General features: G+C 39.0%; 4 protein-coding genes, 1 long non-coding RNA gene and 1 pseudogene across 8 annotated transcripts; 1 reads left to right on the plus strand and 5 right to left on the minus strand.

Annotated features, from left to right (window-relative positions):
- Positions 1–192: 192 nt before the first annotated feature.
- On the minus strand, positions 193–4,089 carry LOC104712461 (uncharacterized). Of its 4 annotated transcripts, none has more exons than XM_087467282.1 (8): positions 3,683–4,089; positions 2,237–3,128; positions 1,864–2,146; positions 1,578–1,769; positions 1,310–1,483; positions 1,046–1,216; positions 857–970; positions 193–774 (listed from the first exon to the last, which is right to left on the minus strand). In XM_087467282.1, exons 2-8 carry the CDS (start codon positions 3,034–3,036, stop codon positions 439–441), a joined length of 2,070 nt encoding a protein of 689 aa, XP_087323408.1. In that variant the 5' UTR covers positions 3,037–3,128; positions 3,683–4,089; the 3' UTR covers positions 193–438. The 4 variants fall into 4 exon arrangements, with proteins under 4 accessions (XP_087323408.1, XP_087323406.1, XP_087323405.1 ...); XM_087467280.1 differs by having other exon boundaries at positions 3,451–3,692; XM_087467279.1 differs by having other exon boundaries at positions 3,406–3,685.
- Positions 4,090–5,377: 1,288 nt separating this feature from the next.
- Positions 5,378–6,100, minus strand: LOC104712462 (uncharacterized). The gene has a single exon (XM_010429364.3). The coding sequence runs from the start codon at positions 6,006–6,008 to the stop codon at positions 5,664–5,666; it is 345 nt and encodes a 114-aa protein (XP_010427666.1). The 5' UTR covers positions 6,009–6,100; the 3' UTR covers positions 5,378–5,663.
- LOC104712463 (putative polygalacturonase) lies at positions 5,378–8,162 on the minus strand. The gene is made up of 3 exons (XM_087467283.1): positions 7,313–8,162; positions 6,869–7,200; positions 5,378–6,774 (listed from the first exon to the last, which is right to left on the minus strand). The coding sequence occupies exons 1-3, from the start codon at positions 7,915–7,917 to the stop codon at positions 6,278–6,280; spliced, it is 1,434 nt and encodes a 477-aa protein (XP_087323409.1). The 5' UTR covers positions 7,918–8,162; the 3' UTR covers positions 5,378–6,277.
- Positions 8,163–8,375: 213 nt separating this feature from the next.
- Positions 8,376–11,875, minus strand: LOC104712465 (transcription factor bHLH60-like). The gene is made up of 6 exons (XM_010429367.3): positions 11,300–11,875; positions 11,097–11,210; positions 10,926–10,991; positions 9,769–9,837; positions 9,544–9,615; positions 8,376–8,828 (listed from the first exon to the last, which is right to left on the minus strand). Exons 1-6 carry the CDS (start codon positions 11,873–11,875, stop codon positions 8,547–8,549), a joined length of 1,179 nt encoding a protein of 392 aa, XP_010427669.1. The 3' UTR covers positions 8,376–8,546.
- On the plus strand, positions 11,818–12,537 carry LOC147939086 (uncharacterized). Its single transcript, XR_015566954.1, has 2 exons — positions 11,818–11,957; positions 12,059–12,537. It is a non-coding gene; the product is annotated as an uncharacterized LOC147939086 (long non-coding RNA).
- A 1,941-nt stretch (positions 12,538–14,478) lies between these two features.
- LOC109126313 (uncharacterized) lies at positions 14,479–17,712 on the minus strand (annotated as a pseudogene).
- Positions 17,713–26,173: the final 8,461 nt, after the last annotated feature.

Consider the following 26,173-nt stretch of genomic DNA (forward strand, 5'->3'; position numbering starts at 1 on the left):
AGCAGTTCCAAGATTTATGTTTTGTTCTTTCTTTCCTCCTCCAATGTTGTGTTTCTACCTCATCTGCAGAGTATAGGCTGTTTCTAAACGGCTTGAGCTCAGATTCTGTTTGTATTTATATCCTTTTCTTCTTAACTGACAATTATAGATTCAGAATTCCAAGTAAACACCTTTTGTCTACCGTTGACAGAGTTGTCAGAAGAAAAACATTAGTATTTGTCTATTTGATGGTTTTTTGAGAAGGAAAAACAACAAAGAAACAAAAGTAAACTTACAGGAAAAAAAGTAGCTAATTATATCTAAATACAATTCGCTAGGAGCATATTCATCTGATCAAATACTTACGACTACATGTAACTTCGACATGACTTGGTTTGTTTCAGTAGATGGTTACAAAGGTCTTTTCCTAAAGAACTCGAACATTTGGCTTCCAATCACTCACATAGACCACACTTCCTTAAGTAGCTCATATCTTGCATTTGTAACAACTGCACCTATCTGCTCAACTTGCTTCTTTACATTCCTGTTCTGTGAGGAAGGTGACAACGATACGTTTTCAATGATTGATGTAAGAGGAGAATCTAATTCCTCCAGCTCTTCATCGCTTGTGTATCCTTTTCTTTGTATCATAGACGCATTCCTTGACATTCTAGAGATGTCTCCTTCTACCTCTGCAACTCTCTCTGCTACATTGATTGATGATGGAGGAACGTATGAAACAGGAGAAGCCGCATAAGGGAAGCTAACTCCTGATAACTTATGCTTCGACATGCTCTGAAGAGAAACAAACAAAAAAAGTATAGTGAGTGCACATATAAGCACAGAGAAATAAAAAAAGATGATTTGATTATGTTACCTCGGCGTTAAGCTCTTCTAGGACAGCTCCAGGGACATCATCAGGACAGAACTCGTCAGGTGTAAAGTTGCAGAGTATTCTTTTTATTAAGGGAAGACTTATCGATGGGCATACCTATGCATTAGTCAAGAAAGATGCTATGTGATCAAATGTAGCTTAATAAAGAGTGATAGAGAAATCAAAACAAACCTCTTCTCTAATGGATTGTTCCATTAACATATCTTTTGGAAGCATAAGTAGATCACTAAGTTCGTTTAGCAAACTGAATGACTTCTCGCTATCTATGGGATCATTTTCTTCTACTGAGTCTCTAGTGTTTATAGAGAACATTTCAGCGAGGCATCTTGACCAATTTCCAATCTAAAAGCGAGAGATCACAACATTCAAGAACATTAGTACTTTCTCATGTTAAAGTGAACATAACAATCTGAATTATGTTTCTTGATGTTGTACCGCGTTTTTAAGCTGAGCCCCGGATCCAAAACTTAAGTCTCCAGCAAGGATAGGCAGGACTTTAGCATCTAGGATAGGATCAGAGACGGGATCCGTGGGAATCTGATGCTCTGACTCACGCAGAATTGCATTGAACATGGCTACATCAAGCCGAGCTATACACTTCTCCATCACCTGTTACATAGTATCAAGATAATTTAAGATTCCAATAGCCTTTACATAGTTTATGTCATTGGCTTGGGAACTTTAGAATGTAGAATCTTAATACCATTTTAGCCAAGATAGGTAAGCAACCGCACTCGTGCCCTGCTCCACGCATTGGACAGAGCCTGGATAGAGAAACTTTGAAAGCGTTTTGCCATAGGCTTATTGAATAGTTTCCTTGTACATGATCAGGTCCCATTAGTTTCTCATTCGTTTTACCGCCAATTTCCGGGGATTGCATGTGAGGAGTGAAAACCTGAAAACAGAGAACAGAGAACATGAACAAGTTTCAAAGAAGGAACCTTTCTTAAAAATTTCAGTGAAGGAATGAGTCTTTCTTGAAATTTCACCTGCCACCAAACAGATTCAATGATTCTAGAGAAAATCCAGAATTCAACTTTCTCTAATGCAGCAGTGAAGATTTCTGATTCTTTCCAATCTTCAAAAACCTGCTTGAATCCATTTGACTGCTTAGTCCATTGGTTCTTCTTCCTTCTTAGCTTCCCTAAACCAATATGTTCACTCCCGTTTGATTCAGAGGTCTCTGTGAAATGACTAGGAACGCTAGTTTTACCAAAAGCCTGCAAAATGACCTCTCTCAGAGCAATGATGTTTGATAACCAGAAGGTCAACCTAAAACGTAAGAACCAAGAAAAACCTTGAGAAGATCAAAATACTAAAAAGCTAATACACTCATAATTTTTAAATTGTGTTTTTGTTTACCTGGAAACATCGTTTCCGCAAGATTTAGCAGCTAAAATGAGACCAGACACCGAGTTTCTAGCGACGGTTGCTCGCTTTCCTTGACTCCAATGTTTACAGGCATGGATATAGAGTCTAGAAATTCTTCGAGCAGGCGTGTGAAGCTTGTGAGCTGAGCTAGAGTGTTCTGGTACAACCGAGTAGAGTGAAATCTCAAGCGCTGCAACTTCTCTTAGCTCTTCTTCGAGTTTCTCAACTCTTGTCTCCAAACTCTCAACCTTTTGTTTCAATACTTCTTCATCCTCACTTTTTTCTTCAACATCATCACCTGCCTCGTTCTCACTTCCACCACTAATGCCACCATTTGAAGCATCTTCCCAATCTTCGACTCCTTTGACCAAATCGACATTGGCACCTTCAGAAGTTTCCGAAAGGGACACAGAATCTGGCTTTGCATTAGCTATAGCATCAAACTCTTTGCTTTCTTCCTCATCATCATCATCAACTTTCACCAAATCACAAACAGAGCCATTTGCACTCTCTTCTTTCTTGGTTTTCTCTTCAATTATACTAGTCTCGGACTCTTGATAATAATCTGACGACCTATTAACGATATCTTCATCATCCTTATTTGATTGTGTAATCACATCACTTACTACTTCAGAGACTTTAGCTTCCTCCTTAGCATCCAAAGGCTTGAGTCTTTCTTGCCCTGAAATTTTTTTAGCACTGTTCATCTTTTGTAGCTTTTGATCTCTTTTCCCGTTCTTCGTAGACAGATTCGTCTGAACATTGTTGGCTGTTCTTCCCTTCATCATCATCAAACTGTTTTCAGTTTTTCTCCAAAGCGCAACAACAGTTACTAAACAACTCTCAAGTAACGCATGTAAAAAGAACAGCTGTGATCAATAGTCTGAAACAGAGGAAAAAGGACAAAAACTCAGTTGCGTATATTCCTGAAATCCAAGGCAAATAAAGGAAAACGACAATATATTCGGCACTTGTTATGGTTTGTCTCAATCTACATGAAAAAAAAAAAAGTTGTTCTTTTATAGCATAATACTAAAACAAAACGTTAAGCCCCACAGAAAGCAATCAATAGATTCTCACAATTTTCTTGTTGCTAATGGAAATGAGTGCATTCTGATAATGTTTCTAATCATAAAAAAATGAAAATAGAAGTTACATACTGCAAAAAGATCGAAACAGAGGAGAACTAAAAATGAGAATTTTACGAGTCTCGAGGAAGAAACAGAACAAAGAGACTCAAGAAACCCGTTTTTTCACTTGGGGATCACCAAGAAATCCGTTTTTTTTTTTTTTTGGTTCCTCAAATGAGCTTTTACTTTATCAGGAAACTGTAAAAAAGCCACTTTCTCGCTCTCTACGGCTCGTGAAAAAGGAGTGCTGCTGCAGGATTTAAATGAGGGCATTAAGGAAAAAAAAGGGGTCGATTACGGTACGAACCGTGAAGATCGGTCGTCGTGTATGATGCAGTTACATGTAAACCAGGAAAAGCTTTGTCGGTGGTTCAAGTGTTTACCGGGAGTTGCCGGTCAGATTGTACTCAGTTTACTTTTTTTTTAGTCAGAGTAATGATGACCCGTACTGTCACTTTCACTTTCGTCCTTCAGATCTTATTGCCTTCCACTTCTATACACTAAACAGCAACCATGATTTAGATTCGTACCTTTTTCTTGGTTTTTACATCCAAATAATGTTTAAGACAGAAGCATAATATTTTTGCCATGACAATAATATGATGCAGTAGTAGTAATAAAAAAAAGAGGGAAATTATTGAGTTTGGAGGTTGTGGACGAGAGAAGAGAGAGTATGTATGGCCCAAAGGAGAGTAGAGTAGACCACAAGAGATCATTATTAAGATACAGGTAGAAGATAATTTAAGCAAAAGTTTTTGCTAGTTTGATAATTTACAAACATATAATATGAAACGACAAAAACCACTTAATGTTAGTATACCGACATAACGCTGATGATGATTTTGGAATTAGTAGATGCAAACTATTTATAAAAAGAAAAATATCAATGCAGGTAGGAACAACCAATAAGTACACCAGCTAGCTTTAGTGTTCACTATTCATGAACAGCCACCAAACACTCAAATAATTCGATGCCCACTTTTTTTCAGTTGCACACAATGTGCAAGTGTGGTAGGGATATCACATATGGATTTTGGTTTAGATTTTCCGGTTCTATAATCAGTCTGTTTTGGCTTCGGTCTAGTCTGATTCGAAATTCCAGACCCAAAAGTAAGGAGAACAAAAGGATTACATAATCATACTGAGAGTGAGACAGAGTAAGCATCCAACACAACCAAAATGAGATGGAAAGATCAAACCTAATACTAAGAATAGCGAGCCACCATGCTCATCAGTAGATTTAGGAATCCAACACAGAACCTACAGTTTACCTAGATATTCTTAATGCATCAACAATCTTCAAAAATGGCAATACATGTTTCATTGTTTCTAGTTCTACATCTATTCATTTGAACCTGCTGCAGAGACATAAAGTATACTGTTATGTTCCTAAGACTCCACCATCCAACATGAGTGTAATTCTCTTGCACCTATCTCTCCCTGAACTTATCCAGTTCATCAAAACCTGTTTTCCAAAAAGCCGATATCAACACTCTCATGTTCTCTCTCACTTGGTATAAGTAAATGGTTGGCAACTCAACACACACAGCAACTCACATAATTGTTATAAATGGAAAGCATACTTTAGTAATCATTCAAAGCTTCAGCTAACCCCCCCAATATCATAGGACATAAAATAACAAGAATCCAAAGTGTTACATCCTACAATTGCTCATCCTATTTCCTAACTCCATGAGTGTATACAAACTAGAATCTTAAGCTATAGTCATGAACCTGCCTTTTCGAGGCTTTCATAACTAGAAAACAAAGTAGAAACTTTCCCTAACCAGAAGGTCCAGAACTATCCTTACACCCTCACTAATGCGAAACTGAAACCGGAATCTAGATATCTTTATACTGCACAGCATCATAAGACAAGAAGCTATAGAATTCACAAATCACATAAATGAACATCAAGATAAACTGGAATCTGAGAGACCATCAAGATAAACTGGAAGATCAAAAATTAATCAAATTTGAGAAGTTATAAGCAAAAAAAGGATTGGAGACAGCAAAATGCTTTGAAACATGATCAAAAATCTAAGGTGAGTTACACAAAACCATCGTCAAGAGAAGAGTTAAAAGATGGCTTATTTCATGAACAAATTTTATGAACACTAACAACAACAAAGAAAGGAAGAGGAGAAGGGAAACAAAACGAAACCCTAGGTCACTAGTAATTCCGTGATCATCATCATAAACGGGTAAAAATAAAAATCTCCTCAACTCCCCCGGAAAACACAAACACACATACCATCGAATCATATGAACTATCTCAAGATCAGAGATTAATCAGACGAATCACCAGCAGCTGCGAGTTTCTCCATCTCAAGGCGCTCGAGAGCTTTCTGATGAGCCCAGGTCTCGATTGAAAGATCCGGTTTGGCATTGAGTCCGACACCGAGGATAACAATCGTGAGGAAGCTTGTGATGTAACAAGGCAGCTCCCAATCTTCCCACTTACGCGACTGTCCTGGAGGCGGCGGAGTCCGGTTCATGAAATATCCTTTGGGTCGCTCTTCGTGTCCCGCCGTCGCCCACCGGCTTGGACCAGCTGATGTGGATCCAGATCGGAAATAGATCCGGTTACGGAGCGTCTTCGCTGCGACGATCAATGGCTTCGTCGACGCCATTTCTGTGATTCCGATTTCTTCTTTGAGCGATTGATTGATAAGTAAACACGCGACTGTGCAAGCAAACCTACAAATTACTCCTGAAACGACACCGTATAAGGGAACTCAGAATTAGAAAACGTTGTCGTTTAGGGGAAAACAAGTACTCGTATTGTTTAGTTCCTCTAAACGTTTACAAGTATAAAGAAATCAGAATCCAAATTTTTTACTTAAACCAAAGATAATGATTGAAACAAATCTTGTGTTCAACAACAAAAACGTAATCAGACTCAAACAATCTCGTGTAAAAGACCAGAATTGAAACCAACAAACGAGATATTATTCACAGTGGAAGGTCTAAATTCGAGAGGAACATTCCAAGCAGAGTTCACATCATCTGACCATTTCAGGTCAACATTCTCGATGCTAAACCCGTTCACATGTTCCATTATGATCCCAGCTGTGGTGCTATGGTTCACGAGACCTTGACATCCAGGTCTATAATCCACAAGCCCTGCACTGTAATTACTCCATCTTCTGACAGTAAGGTTCATGTTTTTGAACTTTATATCTGAGAGTAATCCGTTTGGAGAACCTGATAAAAAGACTCCATTTTCAGAATTGATTGTTATGTTTACGAATAGGAGATTCGAGATTGAGCCTTCCTTTGCAGATGAGTCACGAGGGCAAGTTGTTATATAGATTGGTTCTGCTCTTCCCCACCATGATGGATCGTAGTATCTTGTACTAATGTTTATATTCGAAAATGTAATGTCACTCACATTTCCTGCAAAAGGCCACATATACTGGGGTTACATTACATCACATGAGTTTTTATGAGTTTATAAAAGCAGCCAAAAGAAAAGAAGAAACTTGTATACCTCCATCGCGTATTTGCATGCCAAGGCCTCTGTGAGATTCAAAAATAGTAATGTTATCAAAGACAAGACCTTTGAAGTCGAACCAGCTCGCGCTACCTAGTTTAATGGCCGAGGATTTAGTCCGGATCCAACAGTCAGTAGCGGTTAAGTTGTAAAGCGGACCAGTGTAAGTCTTGGGACAGATTGCATCATCCCCTGTGTCAATGTGACACCTTGTGATAACAGTGTTGTTGGAATCTTCAATGTCGATTCCATCGTTATTTGGAGTGTTGAAGTCCCCAAGGATGGATACATCGTGGACTGATGTGTTCTCGCACCTCACAATGTGCAAGCTGCAAGGAGTAGTGCTAAAGTATCAAACCATAGATTCATTCAGTCTTGAGATTACTCTTCAAACTATTTTTAACCATTGAGGCATTGAGCAATCACAGAAGCAAAACTAACCACCAATAAGCAGGCTCACGTAGAGTGATGTTCCAGATCTCAACGTTTCTAGAATCAACGAAACCAACGAGCCTAGGTCTACACTCATCACCCAAGCAAGCACCAGTCTGATTCCAGCTCACCATCACGTTCTTCTTCTCATCGAATCTGACCACGAACTTCGATCCCTGCCCATCGATGGCTCCTCCGCCGGTGATTCCAACGTCGGTCGCGTTGTTCGCCACAACCACGTACCAATCCGAGGAAGTCTCCGCCGGATAATAATCCTCGATCCTCGGTCCACCGAGAAGAACCGCGTCCTCCGTGACATCGAGAACGACGCCAGATCGGAGATGGAGCTTGGCGGTCAAATAGGTTCCGGATGGGAAAACGACGCGGCAGATGGAGGAAGACGATGCGCAGTGACGGTTGCAGGCGTCGATGGTTGACTGAATCGCAGAGGAGTCGTAGTTGATACCATCGCCGGTGGCGCCGAAATCGGTAACGGAAAGAGTCAGAGAATCGCCGGGAAGTTGGATTTTTGAATGTGACGTGTACGATTGTGATTGGACGAGAGAGCAAAATAATAGGATCAATAATATGCTAAGTAACGTAGTCCTCCCCATAGTGTATTTTTTCTAATGGTCTGATTAATCTTATCCAACAGACTGACTGACCAATATGTAGACTTCATTGGAAACTATATTATTACAATTCTTTATTTGAAACTTTAGAACTCTTTGAGCAGCTTGCGTGATCTTACTGTATTAGAGTTTATTAATACATGGTCACTTCAACAAGACCTCGATGTATTTTCTAAGGAGAGTCAACCGATGAAGTGATCCATCTAAATATACAGAAGATGATGTACGAATGGGATGTGTAGAGCCAGTCACATATCTCCAAGTATTCGTGCTAAAATTAAGAACCTTGCATGTTGTGTGACCATCTAGGTCAAGTTATAAAGAGTTAATAATGTCTTTACCGAATCATTGAATTTTTGGTGACACCTTAGAAGTAAAATAGTTTCTCTTGAGCAGTGCAAAGACCTATATTCTATAGATTCTACATTGTGGAAGTCTGGTAAAAAAATAAGAAATAATCATATACCAGTTTTGTCTCTCTGAAACAAATGACCGACACCTTCTTAACAGATATCTAATTTCTTATATATATTTATGAGATTATATATATAGAGAGAAACGAGCTTATACGATATATATACACATTCATGATCTACTACTGTTTTCCCAACTTACAGCTCCATTTTGACCTGATTTGGGTGCAAATTAGCAGAACCCACCATTACATTTTCAGAGACCGCCATCAAATTGCTGTGATCATTGCCATGAGTTTGATCCTCTTCTCTTCCCCATACTGGCTGATTCAAGCCGTCAAAAGGCCATTGTTGCGGTGGTGGTGGTGGTGGTGGTTGCAGTTGCCGGTGATGAAAGGACTGTTCGGTCTCTATGGCTTGGTGAGGCCAAGCAAGCTGCATTGCTGTACCACTGAAGCTCCCGTCCATTAAAGAACCGTTCTGTGAAATAAAACCAAAGCCAAAAAACCGGAAAAGATATCAGCTAAGGGATTATTCATAGAGATCTTGATCTAGTCAAAGAAGTCAACTATTGTTGCTGTGCTATTATTATCCTAAAAGAACAAGGTTTAATGAGAGGGTCCCTGGCTATTTAATGGCAGTACAAGCTGTAAGAAGAAAGAGAGATAAAGCATTTATTTACTTTGGTCCAAAAGTTTAGATGAGAATCCACAGGTGATCATGAAATTAGATAGGTCACTTTGAAACAACAAGATGTTGGAAGAGACCCACAGAAATTATTGAATTGTTTTATTTTTGAAATGTTGATCAAAACTCATCAAATACACATCCGACATAAGTCACAGAAGACACAGAAAGGGTTACAGAACCAAAGGTGGTCCGAGTTTTTGACACGCTAAGCTCTTTGTGTACTATAATTTGCACGGTGTGTGTGTGTGTGTGTTGTGTATTTATTTTTCCCTGAGTTACCTTCATGAGAGTAGACGTTGAATCTCCTACGGCTTACACTAAAATGGTCTAAATTAATGTTTGTATCAATAAATACGCAAAAGTTTCTCTTTCTGTAATAGAATCTAGAGCTACTCAAAGAGGTATGGTTTACTTAAATGAGAAACACATGAAATGGTTATTTATTCCTGAAAAAGAGTTATTAGAAGGGCCTAACCAACATATTGTTTGAGATTTAGATACTTACTTCTGAAGCCAATATGGTGTCGAGGTTGAAGTCGATTCTTGGGTTTACCGCAGCAAGTCTCATTGATAGCATCTGTGTAAACACAATTCACAGATTCATGAGATTCTGGCACGCAATTCAATTCATGTTCAAAACTGTTTTGAGTTGACCTTTAGGTTGTGCCTAAGGCTAGTTGAACAACAATATAGGTATTAAGAACAAAAATTGGACCACGTAAAGTCTCACCTCCACTTGACGTTGTAATGACTGGACATGGTTAATGATTTCATCCAACACCAGCGCGGTACCTTGAATCTGCAGGTCAAAGACTTTCTGATAAGCTTAAAGTTCATATAAAGTAGATCTGCTGACACACACTAAAAGGAGTTCCGACGCAGCTACCTAAATGTTAAGATTGTCTGAAATAAACAGCAAGAAAATGACCCTTTAATCTACTAAAGCTAACATAAATGGTACCTACAATCTCAATGTAATCAGTACTCTAGGGGTTACGGAACAATCAATCAAGTCCTAACAGCTCACGCTCACCTATAGAATCCAAATGTTTTACAAACACTGATGTTCCATTTCATCATCTCAATCACCACCAATAATTGCTGCTAACTTCTAACATCAGAGGATGATTAATTAAGTTGTCTGGGGGGGTAGTGTCACATCATGTTTCCAACTAATTAATTAGGTATGTGGGACTCAAAGCATATCAATTTTTGTAAAGGATCATTTGCTTTAATCGTCCTTCTAAGAGTCATTGTCTTTTTTATTTTCCTTGATAGATACCGAACTTGTTAGAGACGATTCTACCCCTTTCCTCACCTTCCATAGAAAGTTAGCTACTTTTTTCCCCACTTATAATCAAAAGATGGACCCCAAAAACACACTTTGATCTTGATCTTTCCACCAAAATCTGTCCCCTAAACCCAAAACCTTAATGGCACATTACAGCTAGCATCCCCACTTCCTAAGGTCATTCTCGTCATTTGTTGACTAATCTTGAAGCTCAATGAACAACACACTTTGAGATGAGGAAAAAAGAATTCGATAAAGCTAGGGTCCTATCACTTCCGTGTGACTAAGTTAACCTTAAAGCTAAGTGTACCCGTGAGATATTTCTCCCCACACGATAAAAATAATCTCTCTTAAGGCATTACACATTAGCACACCAGAAACCACTTTTGTTAATAAAAAAGCAATTAAAGCAATTGGGGAAGAAAAAAGTAGGTGTGGAAGGATTTAAGACCCTTAACAACAAACTACATCGTCTAATGATAAATTCTTACTTTATAAGTGACTCAATTAAACAAATATTTATGTCGTTAAACACAAAATGAAGACCTAATGATTGATTAACAAACTGATAACACGTTTATGTCTAAGAGACAAACCTTATCACATCCTGGGACCAGTTCCTGTAGTAGCTTCATTCGTGCATTTATCTTCTCCCTTCTTGCCTAATAATCTCAAAAAATAATTAGTGATGAAATTAGCTACTATTAATCACCTGATTAAGACCAAAAAGGAAAAATTAGTGAAAACAGTGAGATTGAAAGGATTACTCGTTCTGCTAAGCTATGGCTATCGGTTGCTTGACCACGACGAGCTCTGACGTGTACATACGGTAGCTTCTCGGTCTCTTCTGAGCTTTTGTTCTTCTTTGTCGAGCTTTTAACCTAGAAAAATTTAGGATTGATTGATTCATCAATCTGATGAAACGAAAGAATCAAATGTAAAAAAAGTGAAATCATTTCTTCGGTCTCACCTTCTTGTCGAAATCTTTCCTCTTGCCAGATCGATTGGTTTGATTAGGGCAAAGGGATTGATTCTCCATAGCAGAATCGGTCTCAGGAGGTTCGGTCTTGACTCTATCGCTGGAATTGGAAGGTACAGAGCTCGTCGGAGTCTCATTATTATTATTATTACCGTTGTTGTTCTGTTGCTCAGTGGCAATCACAGAGAAACGAGCAGCTCGCTCCATGAGAGCTGAGTTAGAAGGAAAAGTCAATGTCGTCCCCCCACCGAACGAGTGAAGCGGCGGCGGCGGCGGAGAAGGAGTAATAATAATATCTCCACCACCGATCCCGGCGGCGGCTTGAGAAGAAGACGAGGAATCAGTGAAATGAAGAAGCTCCACAGCTTGTGTAGGAGGAAGCTCAAGCAAAGCCGTGAAAGAACCAGCGGCGTTATCAGGTGGTAACAACGTCGTCGTCGTCGTCGTCACAAGTTGCCGAAACTCGTCGCCGAGATGAAGCGATTCAAGGCCTATTGGTTCACGGTATGGTCCACCACCGCCGCCGCCGCCCCCGGATCTAGCTCCAAATCCTCCAGTCAGATCCATAAACGAACACCGTCTCACGCCCAATAATTAGAAAAAAAAACCAAAATCAGCAGCAGCAGCAGCACATTCGATTTTTTTTGCGGTAAATCAAAATCTCACTCTATCTCCAGAAGAAGAAGAACCCTAATCGAGAGAGAGAGAGAGCTGAGAAGAAGAAAATTTTGATATTTTTTTTTTTGTCAGGAAGCGAGAAAATTGCGGCGAAGACAGACAGAGAGAGATATGGAGAAATTGATGAACGCAACGATCAATGAATGGGGCGGGTCAAAAGGAGTTAAGAAATCAAAAACTTCTCTTCTGAAGCTCTTCAGAGAAGTTGCCGGAAGAAGGAAGGAAGGAAGGAAGGAGTAGTATCTTCTCTCTTCGTTAGTCTCTCTCAAAGCTTTAACTCCATAGGCGTATTTTTTTGGAGTAGGACGAAAGCAACGTTAGCTGTGTGGAGTGCTTCTTCTGTTAAATAAAAAAAAGGCCACTCTTTTATTACTATTAGAGAGCAAAAGAGAGAGAGAAACAAATTTGGTTGTTATGATTTGTAAGGTACGGTTTTTGATATAACATGTACAATTAAATTTTATTTTGCTGGATCCCTATAGATATTAGTTGGGCCTTTTGGGCTTTAGCCGGTGAATTATAAACCTTAATTTAATAAATTTAATTATTTTTAATTATTTGTATAATAAAACTATGAACTATCAACTATATATTAAAGGGAAAACGTCCTAGTTCCCATGAGAACTATGATATTGTACCAGATGGAGCCCGATCTTTACCCCCGTCCCAGATGGCTCTCCTGAAATTCTTCTCAATCTATATACCCATATATCGGGATGTTATCGGTTTAAAGAGTGAACCGATACGAAATCGTTCATACCAAATAGAAAACCAAAAATAAAATCCGACTGATGTTAATAATCCGACCCGAGACGATACATCTATAACACATCTATAACTCCATTAAAATCTCCAAATCCTCAAACCCTAAAAGCATAAAATTCTTAAATCGATCTTTGCAACCATGAGTACCGTTTCTGGAGGTTCGAGTGGTTCATCAAATGTTCGACAAAGAGGATTCGTCGTTGGCGTGCCTAAGAGATGCTGGTGTGGGGAACAAATCGTGGCAAAGAATTCCAAATCCGAGCCTAATCCTTCTCGGAGATACTTTCGATGTCGAGAAGCAGCAGCAAAGAAGGTACTATGTTCCATCACCACGTCCGATATCCGTAAACACCCTCTCTGGACCCGCACCACGACCACGACCCGCACCACGACCACGACCTTCTTCCTCGTCGTCACTTTCTGGGTACGTATCATGACGAATCGACTCTTCAGCATCGGTAAATTCCTGAGCAAGCATATCGACGTGAAATTCATCTCGATCCTCTCCTTCTTCATCGTACTCTCGTTCTCCAACACCATCTCTTTGCCCAATACCATCTTGTTGCCCAAAACCAGATCGGATTATTAAATCCATCGATTCAATTTGAGAAATCGATGGTGAAATTTGATTTTCTAGGGTTCGTCGCGAGAGAAAACAAAAAAGAGGTTAAAATGTGATTTTAGGGATTTCTCGGTTGAGGGTTATGTTTCTAATCGGGTCAAAATCAGGTTTTAATCGGGTCGAAATCAGGTTTATTTTGGTTTGTAAACTTCGTCACTCGGTTAATCAAATAGTAAACCAATTAAACCTATAGCAATGGTGAAATAGATGATATCTTCTATTCTCATGGAGATACAAAACGTAAATTACAGATATATGGGTATATAGATTGAGAAGAATTTCAGGAGAGCCATCTGGGACGGGGGTAAAGATCGGGCTCCATCTGGTACGATATCATAGTTCTCATGGGGAACCAGGACGTTTTCCCAACATTTGATGAACCACTCGAACCTCCAGAAACAGTACTCATGGTTGCAAAGATCGATTTAAGAATTTTATGCTTTTAGGGTTTGAGGATTTGGGGATTTTAATGGAGTTATAGATGTATTATAGCTGTATCGTCTCGGGTCGGATTATTAACATCAGTCGGGTTTTATTTTTGGTTTTCTATTTGGTATGAACGGTTTCGTATCGGTTCACTCTTTAAACCGATAACATCCCGATATATGGGTATATAGATTGAGAAGAATTTCAGGAGAGCCATCTGGGACGGGGGTAAAGATCGGGCTCCATCTGGTACGATATCATAGTTCTCATGGGGAACCAGGACGTTTTCCCTCAAATGTTCGACAAAGAGGATTCGTCGTTGGCGTGCCTAAGAGATGCTGGTGTGGGGAACAAATTGTGGCAAAGAATTCCAAATCCGAGCCTAATCCTTCTCGGAGATACTTTCGATGTCGAGAAGCAGCAGCAAAGAAGGTACTATGTTATGCTTTGTTTGATGTAGACATCGACCTAATCCAAATCCAAGCCTAATCCTTCTCATCAATTTTCATTGTATTCTATGATATAATGTTAGCTTGTGAACGATAACCACATCTTTAAGTGGGTCGATGAGGCATTGTTGGACGAGGTAGCAACATTGGGTGTTCAATTTGAGAGAGTAAAAGAAGAGATGAAAGAGCGTACAATAGAGACATTGCAAGAACAGAAGCTGAAATTGAGAAGATGCAAATGGAGTTCGAAAAAGAGCTTTGTGAGAGGGTTGAAGAAGTTTTGTTGGAAGCAAAAGCTGAATTGCAATGTAGGATGAATAAGAGTATAATTGTATGTGTTTTCGGTTTTATGATCTTGTTTGCTCTGTTTAAGCTTGTATGATGAGCTATTGTAAACTATTGTTCGGTTGTAATCTATTGTTGTTCGGTTGTATGCTCTGCTTTATGCTCTTGTTTGTTTTGGTGTTGAGTGTGAACTCCTGTTGGTGTTGCTATTGCATTTAATAAGATAAGACATTCCACATTTCATAAAAGGCAGAACATGATGAACACATGTTCTGAAAACAAGCAAAATGATAACGTTTTGAAATCATGTTCTCAACATGATCACAGACCAAAAACATAACCCTACTAGTCTATTCGACCAAAATACAGATCCAACTAGTCTCTTAAACCAAAAAACAGACTCCTACTACCATAATCTTCAATATTCAGGCTTGTGAAAGTCCTCCACCACCTTGAGATAGTCCTCCACCACCCTGAACAACTTCTCCTCCACCAGATTGAGAAAGTCCACCACCATCTTGAGAAAGTCCACCACCTTGAACAACTTCTCCTCCACCACCCTGAGAAGCCTGAAAAACCGCAAATTTCAAAAAATGAGAACAAGAGACTCATCTTGAGAAATAAAATGAGAAAAAACCGATTAACAACCTGTGTTTGATTCTTCTTCTGGTGGTACCTACGGTTATGCTGATCAGAACCACAAATTTTACAGTGCATTATCCTTTTTTTATGTTTTGGTTTCTTCTTGACAGGAGACTCATTTACACCTGGCTTCCTCTTCTTGTCTGCCTTGGTTATCTTCTTTCTCCCAGGTTGTGGTGGCTCAGGTGGAACATGAACATTCTCACCTAAAGTCGAAGGCCAGTGACGAGCACCCCTTTGTGGAGTAATGCCATTTGTGTAGTTAAGCCTCCACATAGCAGTTCGAAACCACTGGCAGACATAGTCATCAGCACTTAACGTCCTCTTCAGAATCACTTCATAGGCATGCTCACATGGAATACCACATATTTGATATTTTTTGCAGGTACAAGTCATATTTTGTAAACTAACTCTGTGTTTGTCTCCATCCAGTGTGACTTCAAAGCACCCATTAGTAGAAGGATGCACCTGGCATTCCGAAGCTTTGTCATGCTCTTTAGCAAGAAACCTTGCCACATATGGAGTACATAAACCTGAAACATCAAAAACCAAGAACATTGCATTAAATATGTAGAAATCATAGACAGTCTTTGAATAAAATCATAGACAATCGTAGAAAATTGCATTAAATTTTGAATAAAGTTAATTACCTTTGTGAGAATGAGAGAGAGCTGAACGTTTGGCAATCCGAACCATAGACAGTCTTCTAACTGTCTCCAACATTGCCACAAACGGTTTCTCCCTTGCTTTGTCGATGGTTTTGTTGAAAGATTCTGTGAAGTTGTTGTCAACATCTTCGCAATAACCCCCCAACTTATAGAAGGCACGACACCAGCTCTTTGGTTTCGACTTCATAACATCATCATACACACCAGTGTCATAAGCGTGTATCTGTTCCAGTCTCTCACCGAACTGTTTTGCATTATAGCTCCAAGCCATATGCTAGAGGAGTGGCTTGATTTGCTTCTTGGAAGGATGAGTCTTCTTCAAGTTCCCATAGATGTGTCTAACACACATTCTATGCTCTATTTGTGGTAACTCCAACTCCACAGCTTTTATCAACCCCTAATTGAGAACCAAAAACCAAACATATTAAAAACGAGAGCATTCACATTTATTAACTAATATAATAAATTAGTTAGATACATACCTTTTGTCGATCAGACACTAAAATGTAACCATCTCCCTCGTTTAGATCCAGGTCAGTCTTCAATCTCTTCACAAACCATAACCAATTGTCTTTGTTCTCAACTTGAACAACACACCAGGCTATTGGATAGATGCCATTGTCTGCATCTCTGCCTAATGCAGCAAGCAACTGTCCCTTGATCTTTGCCTTTAAGAAGGCGCCATCAACTCCTATTATTGGCCGGCAAGTCTGTTTCCAAGTTCTTCTAAGGGCATCGAAACAAACATAAAACCGATTGAAGACGTCTTGACCAGCATCATTCTTAATTGTACCAATCTCCACAACAGACCCTGGATTTGCTTCCAAGATCTCAGCTTGGTAATCTCGCAGTCGTGCAAACTGTTGTTCATACTCATACTCTATCCATCCCAAAGCCTTTCTCCGAGCAGCTTGACATTGTGGCCTAGTAGCGGATATCTTCCACCTTTCCATGATAATCTGTTCAATCCTCAAAGGCTTGTAATGATCCGGTTCCTCTCTAATCTTATCGAGAAAAATTCTAGCTATGACTGGGACCTTAAACATCTCACACTCGCCATTGGGGGTACAACAATGCTTATCAATGTATTTCGTAATCTTCCACAAAGATGCGTTTGGAAGAAGTGCAGCAAACACTTTCCACTCACAATTGCCCTTATCCCCAGCACATCTAAACCCGAGTTTATCTTTGTCATACCTGTATTGCTTCAAATTGTAACCAGTATGTACTGCATAGTCCAAGACACTCTCCTTGAATGCGACCCCATTGTAGAAGGATTGGTCTTTCCACAAAGTTCCATCACCACGTCCGATATCCGTAAACACCCTCTCTGGACCAGCACCACGACCACGACCCGCACCACGACCACGACCTTCTTCCTCGTCGTCACTTTCTGGGTACGTATCATGACGAATCGACTCTTCAGCATCGGTAAATTCCTGAGCAAGCATATCGACGTGAAATTCATCTCGATCCTCTCCTTCTTCATCGTACTCTCGTTCTCCAACACCATCTCTTTGCCCAATACCATCTTGTTGCCCAAAACCAGATCGGATTATTAAATCCATCGATTCAATTTGAGAAATCGATGGTGAAATTTGATTTTCTAGGGTTCGTCGCGAGAGAAAACAAAAGAGGTTAAAATGTGATTTTAGGGATTTCTCGGTTGAGGGTTATGTTTCTAATCGGGTCAAAATCAGGTTTTAATCGGGTCGAAATCAGGTTTATTTTGGTTTGTAAACTTCGTCACTCGGTTAATCAAATAGTAAACCAATTAAACCTATAGCAATGATGAAATAGATGATATCTTCTATTCTCATGGAGATACAAAACGTAAATTACAGATATATGGGTATATAGATTGAGAAGAATTTCAAGAGAGCCATTTGGGACGGGGGTAAAGATCGGGCTCCATCTAGTACGATATCATAGTTCTCATAGGGAACCAGGACGTTTACCCTATATTAAATTAGGAAATGATTGATTGGGGAGTACCCATATGTATATTTAAATCCAATTGGTGGATTAGATTTATTCTTTAGCGCAGGACCAGCCTCTGCTGTCTCTGACTCCATTTTTTACTTATTTTATTTTTTTGCAGAGTATAAATAATGTTTTTTACGTATAGTATTATTAGTATCAGTAGTTAATGCCATAAATGGGGTTACATCAGGTTCTCTGACTTTTCACACGGACTCCGGAAAAGAAAAAAATATACACATAGCTTCTAATCATCTCAGCCGTTGGATGAATATGATGAACCCAGTTTTGACTGAATTCAACTCACTGTTTAATCACTTCACTGTCTTTATATTGTGTGGTTTGGTAATGAAAATGTTTAAAAATTAAACATTATTATTTGTTTTTATTATTTTATAAAATACATAAGTATATATATACTATATTATTATATGTGAATTTACAGATCTACTAATGTTGGATATTTACATTCACAAAAAAAAAAAAAAAAATTGTGAATTGTTGTTGCTTTTGTAAGAGGGTGGGACAAAAATAATCAGGTGGGTCCTGTAAGAGACGTGGAATAATATTTTTACACACAATGGGCCGAACAGAAATTCAACTTATCCTTAATGAATTGAGCCCAGACCCAAACCCCGATTCATTCTTAATTACAGTAGTAATGATTATTATTAACCTTCACATATATGAAAATATATTTTAAAAGTCTTTTTTATTTTTTTTTAAGTATTATGTGGAAGGAATTTAAATGTGCTAAAATATCGGTTTCACTATCAGATCTTGGTGGTGTAAGGTTTGGTGTAGTAGTAAAGTCTCAATCAAAGAAGAGAGCAAAGGTACAATTCTTTTTTGGTATTTCCAATTTGGCAACGTTTCTTACTCTCCCAATGTCCATTGCTTCTTTCGTCCATTGAGATATAGATAGTATTGATGTTAGCCAATTCTTTTCTTTTTAACCAACCAAATTACTTAAACGTACCTATGTTACACACTTTCACATACATACACTTTTAAGTTATACGGCTCTTTTCTGCTTTTATAAATTGACTTATTTGGAGAAATATATATATGCAAAAGTCTTCACCGATACACTGAGTTTAACTCAGTGATTGATCACAAAAGTCTAAAAGTAACCATAGAAATGCATATATTCTCTCGAACATAATGATCCATATAAGCTCAAATGCTCAATTCCATTTCAGCTGATATACTTTTTATAATATTTTGTTTTTAGCATGCATGAAAAGTTCTGGTCCATTAAGGCTCGTATACCTCCTTCCACCGCGAAGCTCGTACGTAGTTGAACTTGCATTCTTAAATGACGAAGTCAACCCTCCCAATTATAGGAGACTCGGATTCACGAGAGTTGAGACTACACTTTTTACTAACACGCCAGTGGTCCAGAATTTGCTTGGTCCTAGCTTTTCTAATACGTTACCCTAAAATTTGTGAAAGAAAGCGTTGAAGTGTATATTCACAAAAACTCATTGACGTATTACATTGAGATCATGATGAGCTTGAAAGGATATGGATATGGGCGAGACCACAAAGATTTTCGGATGGATATATGTTTAGAATATTTAGCTAATTCGTTTATTATAGAGTGGGTCTGGTTCCGCGTGCTAACCACGTGACTCTGGCCCATTAAATTAAGCTTCTCTTCGGAGCTACTTCGGAGTGGGGGGAATTACATTCTTCCCATATTATAATGTTTTGATGAATAAAATAAAATAGAGCTCTCCTCTTCTTCTTCTTCATCTTCTTCTTGTTTTTGTGTTTTAATGAAAAAATATGTTTTATTTTGCTATGTAATGTAGCTTGCATTATTCGACAGCTGTTACAACCTGACATGCATGGGATCCACACAACAACACATACATGCATGAATACATATAGTCTCTCATCATGAGTTAGTTTTTGCCAAATTGCCGAGCAAAACGAGATCCCAAATTAAGCAAGGTTAATGTTGAAAAGTGCATAACAATAATAATTTGTCAAAACGTTACGTACGTGTAAGTTGGTTTATAGCTACTACTCAATAACATAGATAGATTTTTTTGTCAATGGTTGTAAAAACATTTTATATTTAACCTCCCAAAAAGGATCAATGCATCATAAGATTCATAACATTGAACGATGATTATTCAATATCTTAGTCAATTTTGTTAAGTTCGACTATTTTTATGTAATATAAAAATGTCACATGCGCGCAATTCTCCTTTTTTGTTAGGAGCGCAAAAATCGAATTAAGAAAATATGCGAATTATATTTAAATTAACGAAATCAGAAACGAATTACAACAGCATAATATAAAGCAGTAAATAAATCACGTAGGCGAGATATGATATCTCTTTCTTTAATTCAATAAATCGGCCGTAAGTGCTTTCGGACAATCACGATTTATGAATCCCAGGATACAACCGATCACGAAATATTACCGTAGCACACCAGTAATAGAACTCAAGCGAACAGATCTACGTTATACTCTCGAAACTACTAAACTAAGAACTTACTTGGACTAAGCAAGAGAGAGGGAGAGAGAGATCTTCAGAGGAAGGAGTGTTTATGTTTTTGTGTGTGAAAAATAATGAGAGGTTATGCCTCTATATATAGTGGAAGGAGGGAGCTCTCAAGAAAATATTCAGTGAATATTCTCGGAGTGCTGCCCAAGTTTGCTTGGAGTTCACACCAAGTCTTTCCAAAAAATTAAATGGGCCTACAGCAGTCTCAAGAGCCAAAAAGCCCAAAAACCCAAAAGCCCAAAAGACCACAGCCCGCGTCCGAGACCAGCCCGGCCCGGCCCGCCTCCGTGCTCGGCCCGGTTCGGTTTGGTTCGCGTGTGGGAACCTTCCCTCTTCCTTCTACACACTTTTGAAACTAGAAGAGTGTGAAACTATATATATATATGAGTGAAAAATCAATCATATTTCCGATGTGGGATATTTCCCAAACCATCCCAAGTAGCTCACTTCACACTCTTATTTCTCATTCAAATCAACTCCGTTTTGGACGTATGAGTATACCATCTTGTAGTACTCGTTACCAGCTTTCCATTGCACTATCGACCAGACAATTCCGATCAGCCATTTGGCCGGAATTTGGCCGGAATGTCACCGGAAAGTCATTGTCCCAAAACCTGCAATTTTCTGAAACTTGTTTCTGAAAATTCAGTTCTAACAATCCCCCACATGAATAGAAATAAGTCTAAACATATGACGACATAACTAACCCTATAGACTGACACTACTAGCTAGACTAGACAGACCTTCGAGAGTATATGCAAAAACTAATTGTATATGAGTTGGTGGCGTTTTTCAACCTTGAACCGACTCATTGTTATACCTGTCGAGTTTACTCGGCCAGTTGGTGAACATGATGTCTTGAACCATCCGGATTTGTATGTAAACTTAGACAGCAGGCATAACACAGCTTCGTTTTCTCGTAGAACGAGGTTCTCTATTGTGTTCATTGTGGCCTTGAACATGCCTGGTTAATCATGAGTGAACTTGGAGAATATAGCCTCATATATTCTCCTAGAAACGGCCCCATTTCACACTCACAAGATGATTTATATAAGCTGCTTGTATTTAAAGAAATATCCTGTAATTATTTCAAATATTTTACAAAGCTACATTTCAAATCATTAAAAGCATATGCTTAACCTCTAACATACAGGAAGCACTTTACATCACTCTAGGAACTGGGAAAAGACAAAAGTCTTCTAGTGCTTGTAGCAGATTCAGCTTGATTTAGTTGTCCCTTTGAACCTAGGTCATGGGGTCTCCAATCTGAGTAGGTGGGGTTACCATCAAACATCCTCTTAAGTCGTAGGCTTTAAACCCATTCCTCTTGATGATCTTATAACTTGATCTCGCGCCAAACCTTTTGTAAATGGATCCGCTAGGTTTTCTTTCGTATTGATGTAATCAATCGTAACTACACCAGTTGAGATAAGTTGTCTAACAGTTTTATGTCTCCGTCTGATGTGACGAGATTTGCCATTGTAATGGGTATTCCTTGCCCTGCCCAAAGCCGATTCACTATCACAGTGTACACGTATTGCAGGCACAGGATTCCCCCACATTGGGATGTCTTCCAAGAAATTACGAAGTGATTCAGCTTCCGACATAGCTATCTCCAAAGCTATGAATTCAGATTCCATAGTTGATTTAGCTGCCAGAGTTTGTTTGGAAGACTTCCAGGACACTGCTGCACCTCCAAGTGTAAAATCATATCCAATTGTGGATTTTGAGTTTCTCGAGTCTGCGATCCAGTTGGCATCACTGTAACCTTCCAAAACTCCGGGTTCTCTACCATAGTGCAAGCCATGATCTTTGGTATAACGTAGATAATCCAAAACTCTAGCTATAGCCATCCAATGCTTATGTCCTGGATTACTTGTGTAGCGACTAAGTATATTTACAGAGTGCGCTAAATCCGGTCTTGTACAGTTTGTCAAGTACATTAGACTGCCAATTACTCTTGCATACTCCACCTGCTGCACAGGTTCACCATAATTTTTGGTCAAGTGAATTTGAGGATCTTCTGGAGTTTTTGCAGTCCCATTTGAGTAATGCTTGAATCTATCAAGCACTTTTTCAGCATAGTGGATTTGAGACAAGATAAGGCCCTCATCAGTTCTGATGATTTTTATCCCCAAAATTACATCTGCTAAACCCAAGTCCTTCATGTCAAAATTTCTTTTGAGCATGTTTTTCGTTTGAGTTATGATGTCTTTGGTGCTGCCAATAATAAGCATATCATCTACATATAAGCATAACAAAATGTACCCTGATGGAGTAGTTTTGTAGTATATGCATTTGTCACATTCATTAATGCGAAAACCATTAGACATCATCATACTGTCATACTTCTCATGCCACTGCTTAGGAGTCTGTTTGAGTCCATATAATGACTTCACAAGTTTACACACTTTGTGTTCTTGTCCTGGAATAACAAATCCTTCAGGTTGTTTCATGTAGATTTCCTCTTCTAAATCTCCATGAAGAAAAGCAGTTTTTACATCCATTTGATGGATTTCAAGTTTTCTCAAGGCTGCAATACCTATGAGCATCCTGATCGAAGATAGTCTTGTTACCGGTGAATAGGTATCAAAGAAATCTAAGCCTTCTTTTTGCCGAAATCCTTGCACTACAAGCCTAGCCTTGTACCGTTCAATATCGCCATTTGGTTTTCGTTTTATCGTAAAAATCCATTTACATCCCAAAGGCTTAAATCCTTGTGGTAGATCTGCCATCTCGTAAGTATGATGTTGCATGAGAGAGTCTATTTCAATTTTAACTGCTTCCTTCCAATAAGGTGCATCAAGTGTAGACATAGCTTCTGCGTATGTTCTTGGTAGATTTTCAGCTAGAAATGCCATCATCAGAAAATCATCACCAAACGATTTACTTTTGCGAGCTCGTTTGCTTCTTCTAGGTTCCAGTTCTGTTTCTACAGAAGTAGTACTCAAAGTATTGCCAGTTTCCAAAGTCGCTGCATCTCGTTGTTCACGAGTCCGTTTTTGAGTTTTCCTACAGGGAAAAATGTCTTCAAAAAATGAAGCATTTCTTGACTTCATAACTGTATTCACATGGATATCTGGAATATCTGATTTATGAACCAGAAATCGATATGCACTACTGTTATGTGCATATCCGATGAAGATACAGTCTACGGTCTTAGGCCCAATTTTGACCTTTTTAGGAGGTGGTACAGCCACTTTTGCTAGACACCCCCACACTTTGAGGTATTTGTACGAAGGTACTGTACCTTTCCAAAGCTCATATGGTGACTTGCCAGTAACCTTATGTGGTATCCTGTTGAGGATGTAATTAGTGGTAAGCAAAGCTTCCCCCCACATGTTCTGGGCTAACCCAGATTCCTGCAACAACGCATTCATTATCTCTTTCAGAGTTTGATTCTTTTGTTCCGCTACTCCGTTAGATTCTGGCGAGTAGGGAGCGGTTGTCTGATGTATAATGCCTTTTTCTCTGCAAAATGCATTGAACGGCTCATTATATTCTCCTCCTCTATCACTTCGAACTACATTTATAGTTTTCTGAAGCTGATTTTCTACTTCGAGGGTGAACTCTTTGAATTTTTCCAGTGCTTCATCTTTGCTATGCAAGAGATATACATAGCAATATCTTGTGCAATCATCAATGAAGGTAACAAAGTATTTCTTACCACCTCTAGTGTGCACATACTTTAAATCACATAAGTCTGTGTGAATTAAACCTAGAGGTTTGGTTGTTCTTTCAACGCGTGGTGAGGGAGTTTTAGTGAGTTTGGCCTGTACGCACACTTCACATTTTTCTTGGTTAGTTTTGAATTTCGGAATCAAATTCAAGTTTTGCATTTTTCGCATTGTTTTGTAATTGACATGTCCTAAACGTTCATGCCAAGTAGTAAACGACTCAACCAAGTAAGCAATAGGGTTTTCTTTCATTTCAGCAACAGAAGCAGAAGCTACAATTTTTGGATGGACTGTCGTTACAGACATTTTGATCAGTCCAACCTTAACAAAACCCTTTCCCAAATACATCCCATTTTTCTTAAGAATTAACTTATCAGCCTCAAAATTGATGGAAAAACCATGCTTGCTTAACACTGTTCCAGAGATGAGATTCTTCCGCATATCAGGTACGTGCTTCACGTTCTGGAGGGTGAGCTCACGATCAGAAGTTAGCTTCAGAACCACTTTGCCTTTACCTTCAATCTTGGACACCGCCGTGTTGCCCATAAAAAGCTGCTCATTTGACTTGTTCTGCACATAGGTGGTGAACATGGTCCTATCAGAGCATATGTGTGTGGTAGCACCAGTGTCGTAGTACCACTCCACTGGGTTGTCTTCCACCATGTTACATTCAGTAACCACCGCAACCATGTCTTCTTCAGTTAGGTTTGCTTGCAACTTGAGATCTTTTGCTTTGCTTTTGCAAACATCAGCCTTGTGTCCAATCTTACCACAATGATGACACTTCCCTTTGAACTTCCTCTCAAGGTTGCTCTTCTTGAAGTTTGGTCCAGATGACACCTTCAACGGTTTATGAGGAATAGAGATCCCTTTACCCTTGCCTTTAAACTTAGCCTTATGCTCAGCTACATGAACATCATGTCCTTGGCTTTGAGCATCCGAATGAGCTCCACGATTGTTGTCCTCAACTCTCAACCGACGGATGAGATCATCAAGAGACATTGCCTTACGCTTGAAGTTAAGGTAATGCTTGAAATTCGACCAGCCTGGTGGTAGCTTCTCGATCAAGCAATTCGTTTTGAAGACATTGCAGATCGACATCCCTTCCAAATCGATCTCTTGAAAGATGCGTTGAAGAGCTTCTACTTGTTCCATAATTGGTTTGGAATCCACCATCTTGAAGTTCAGGAACTTTGTAGTTGAGAATTTCTGCATCCCAGACTCATCAGTCTTGTACTTGGTCTCCAAAGCTAGCCACAGTGCTTTTGAAGTCTTTTACATACTGTAGAGGTCATACAGATCATTGACCAAACGGTTCAGACTCTGACCTTTGCAACAGTAGTCTCCTTGAGCCCAACTATCCATACTTCCAACCACATACACGTCAGTGTCACCTTGTGGAAGCGTTGGTGGATCCTCTGTGAGGTACCTTTCCATGTTCATGCTGGCCAAGTAGTAGCGCATCTTGTTTTGCCACGTTTTGAACCCAGCTTTGCCATCAAACTTAGCTGGCATCATCCCTTGGGAAGCCGAAGGTGGTATCCCCATGTGGGTTGATCCATTACCGAACAGATTTCAGCGCACGTTTTCCATACCCGAATCGGTAAGCTTCGTCTTTTCAAGTTCTTTAGCAAGGCGTAAAGCCAACTCCACAGGAGTTTCAACAGGGGTTGCAGGAATCCTATCACCGTCAACGTTGTTGGTGTTGTCTCTAGACATTTTTCTGTTTCACAATAAACAGATCTGATTAATATATTAATCAAACAATTCAAGTAATTAAATTACACTGAATTAGTTTTGCAAACTCGCTTAACAAGCGTTCGCAGAAACTTGTTTCACAAACTCACTCAATTAAGAGCCTTCGTGGAAACCAGAGAGAGTAGAGAAGAAATAATTAAAGTAAAAGCGTTCTTCAAAAACTTTCCGCGTAAGCACCGAAAGATGAAAGCAGAAACAGTTTTTCGGAAGATTTTGAAATCGTTTTTTAAAATAAATAAAAAATTCGAAAAATTCTCAATCCGTTTAAAGCGATAAGCAGAAAGCGGATTTATTGAATTAAGACTGTTAGGAGCGCAAAAATCGAATTGAGAAAATATGCGAATTATATTTAAATTAACGAAATCAGAAACGAATTACAACAGCATAATATAA

The sequence above is a fragment of the Camelina sativa genome, chromosome 9, assembly GCF_030686135.1.
Source record: "Camelina sativa cultivar CO46 ecotype springtype chromosome 9, ASM3068613v1".
Lineage (NCBI taxonomy): Eukaryota > Viridiplantae > Streptophyta > Magnoliopsida > Brassicales > Brassicaceae > Camelina > Camelina sativa.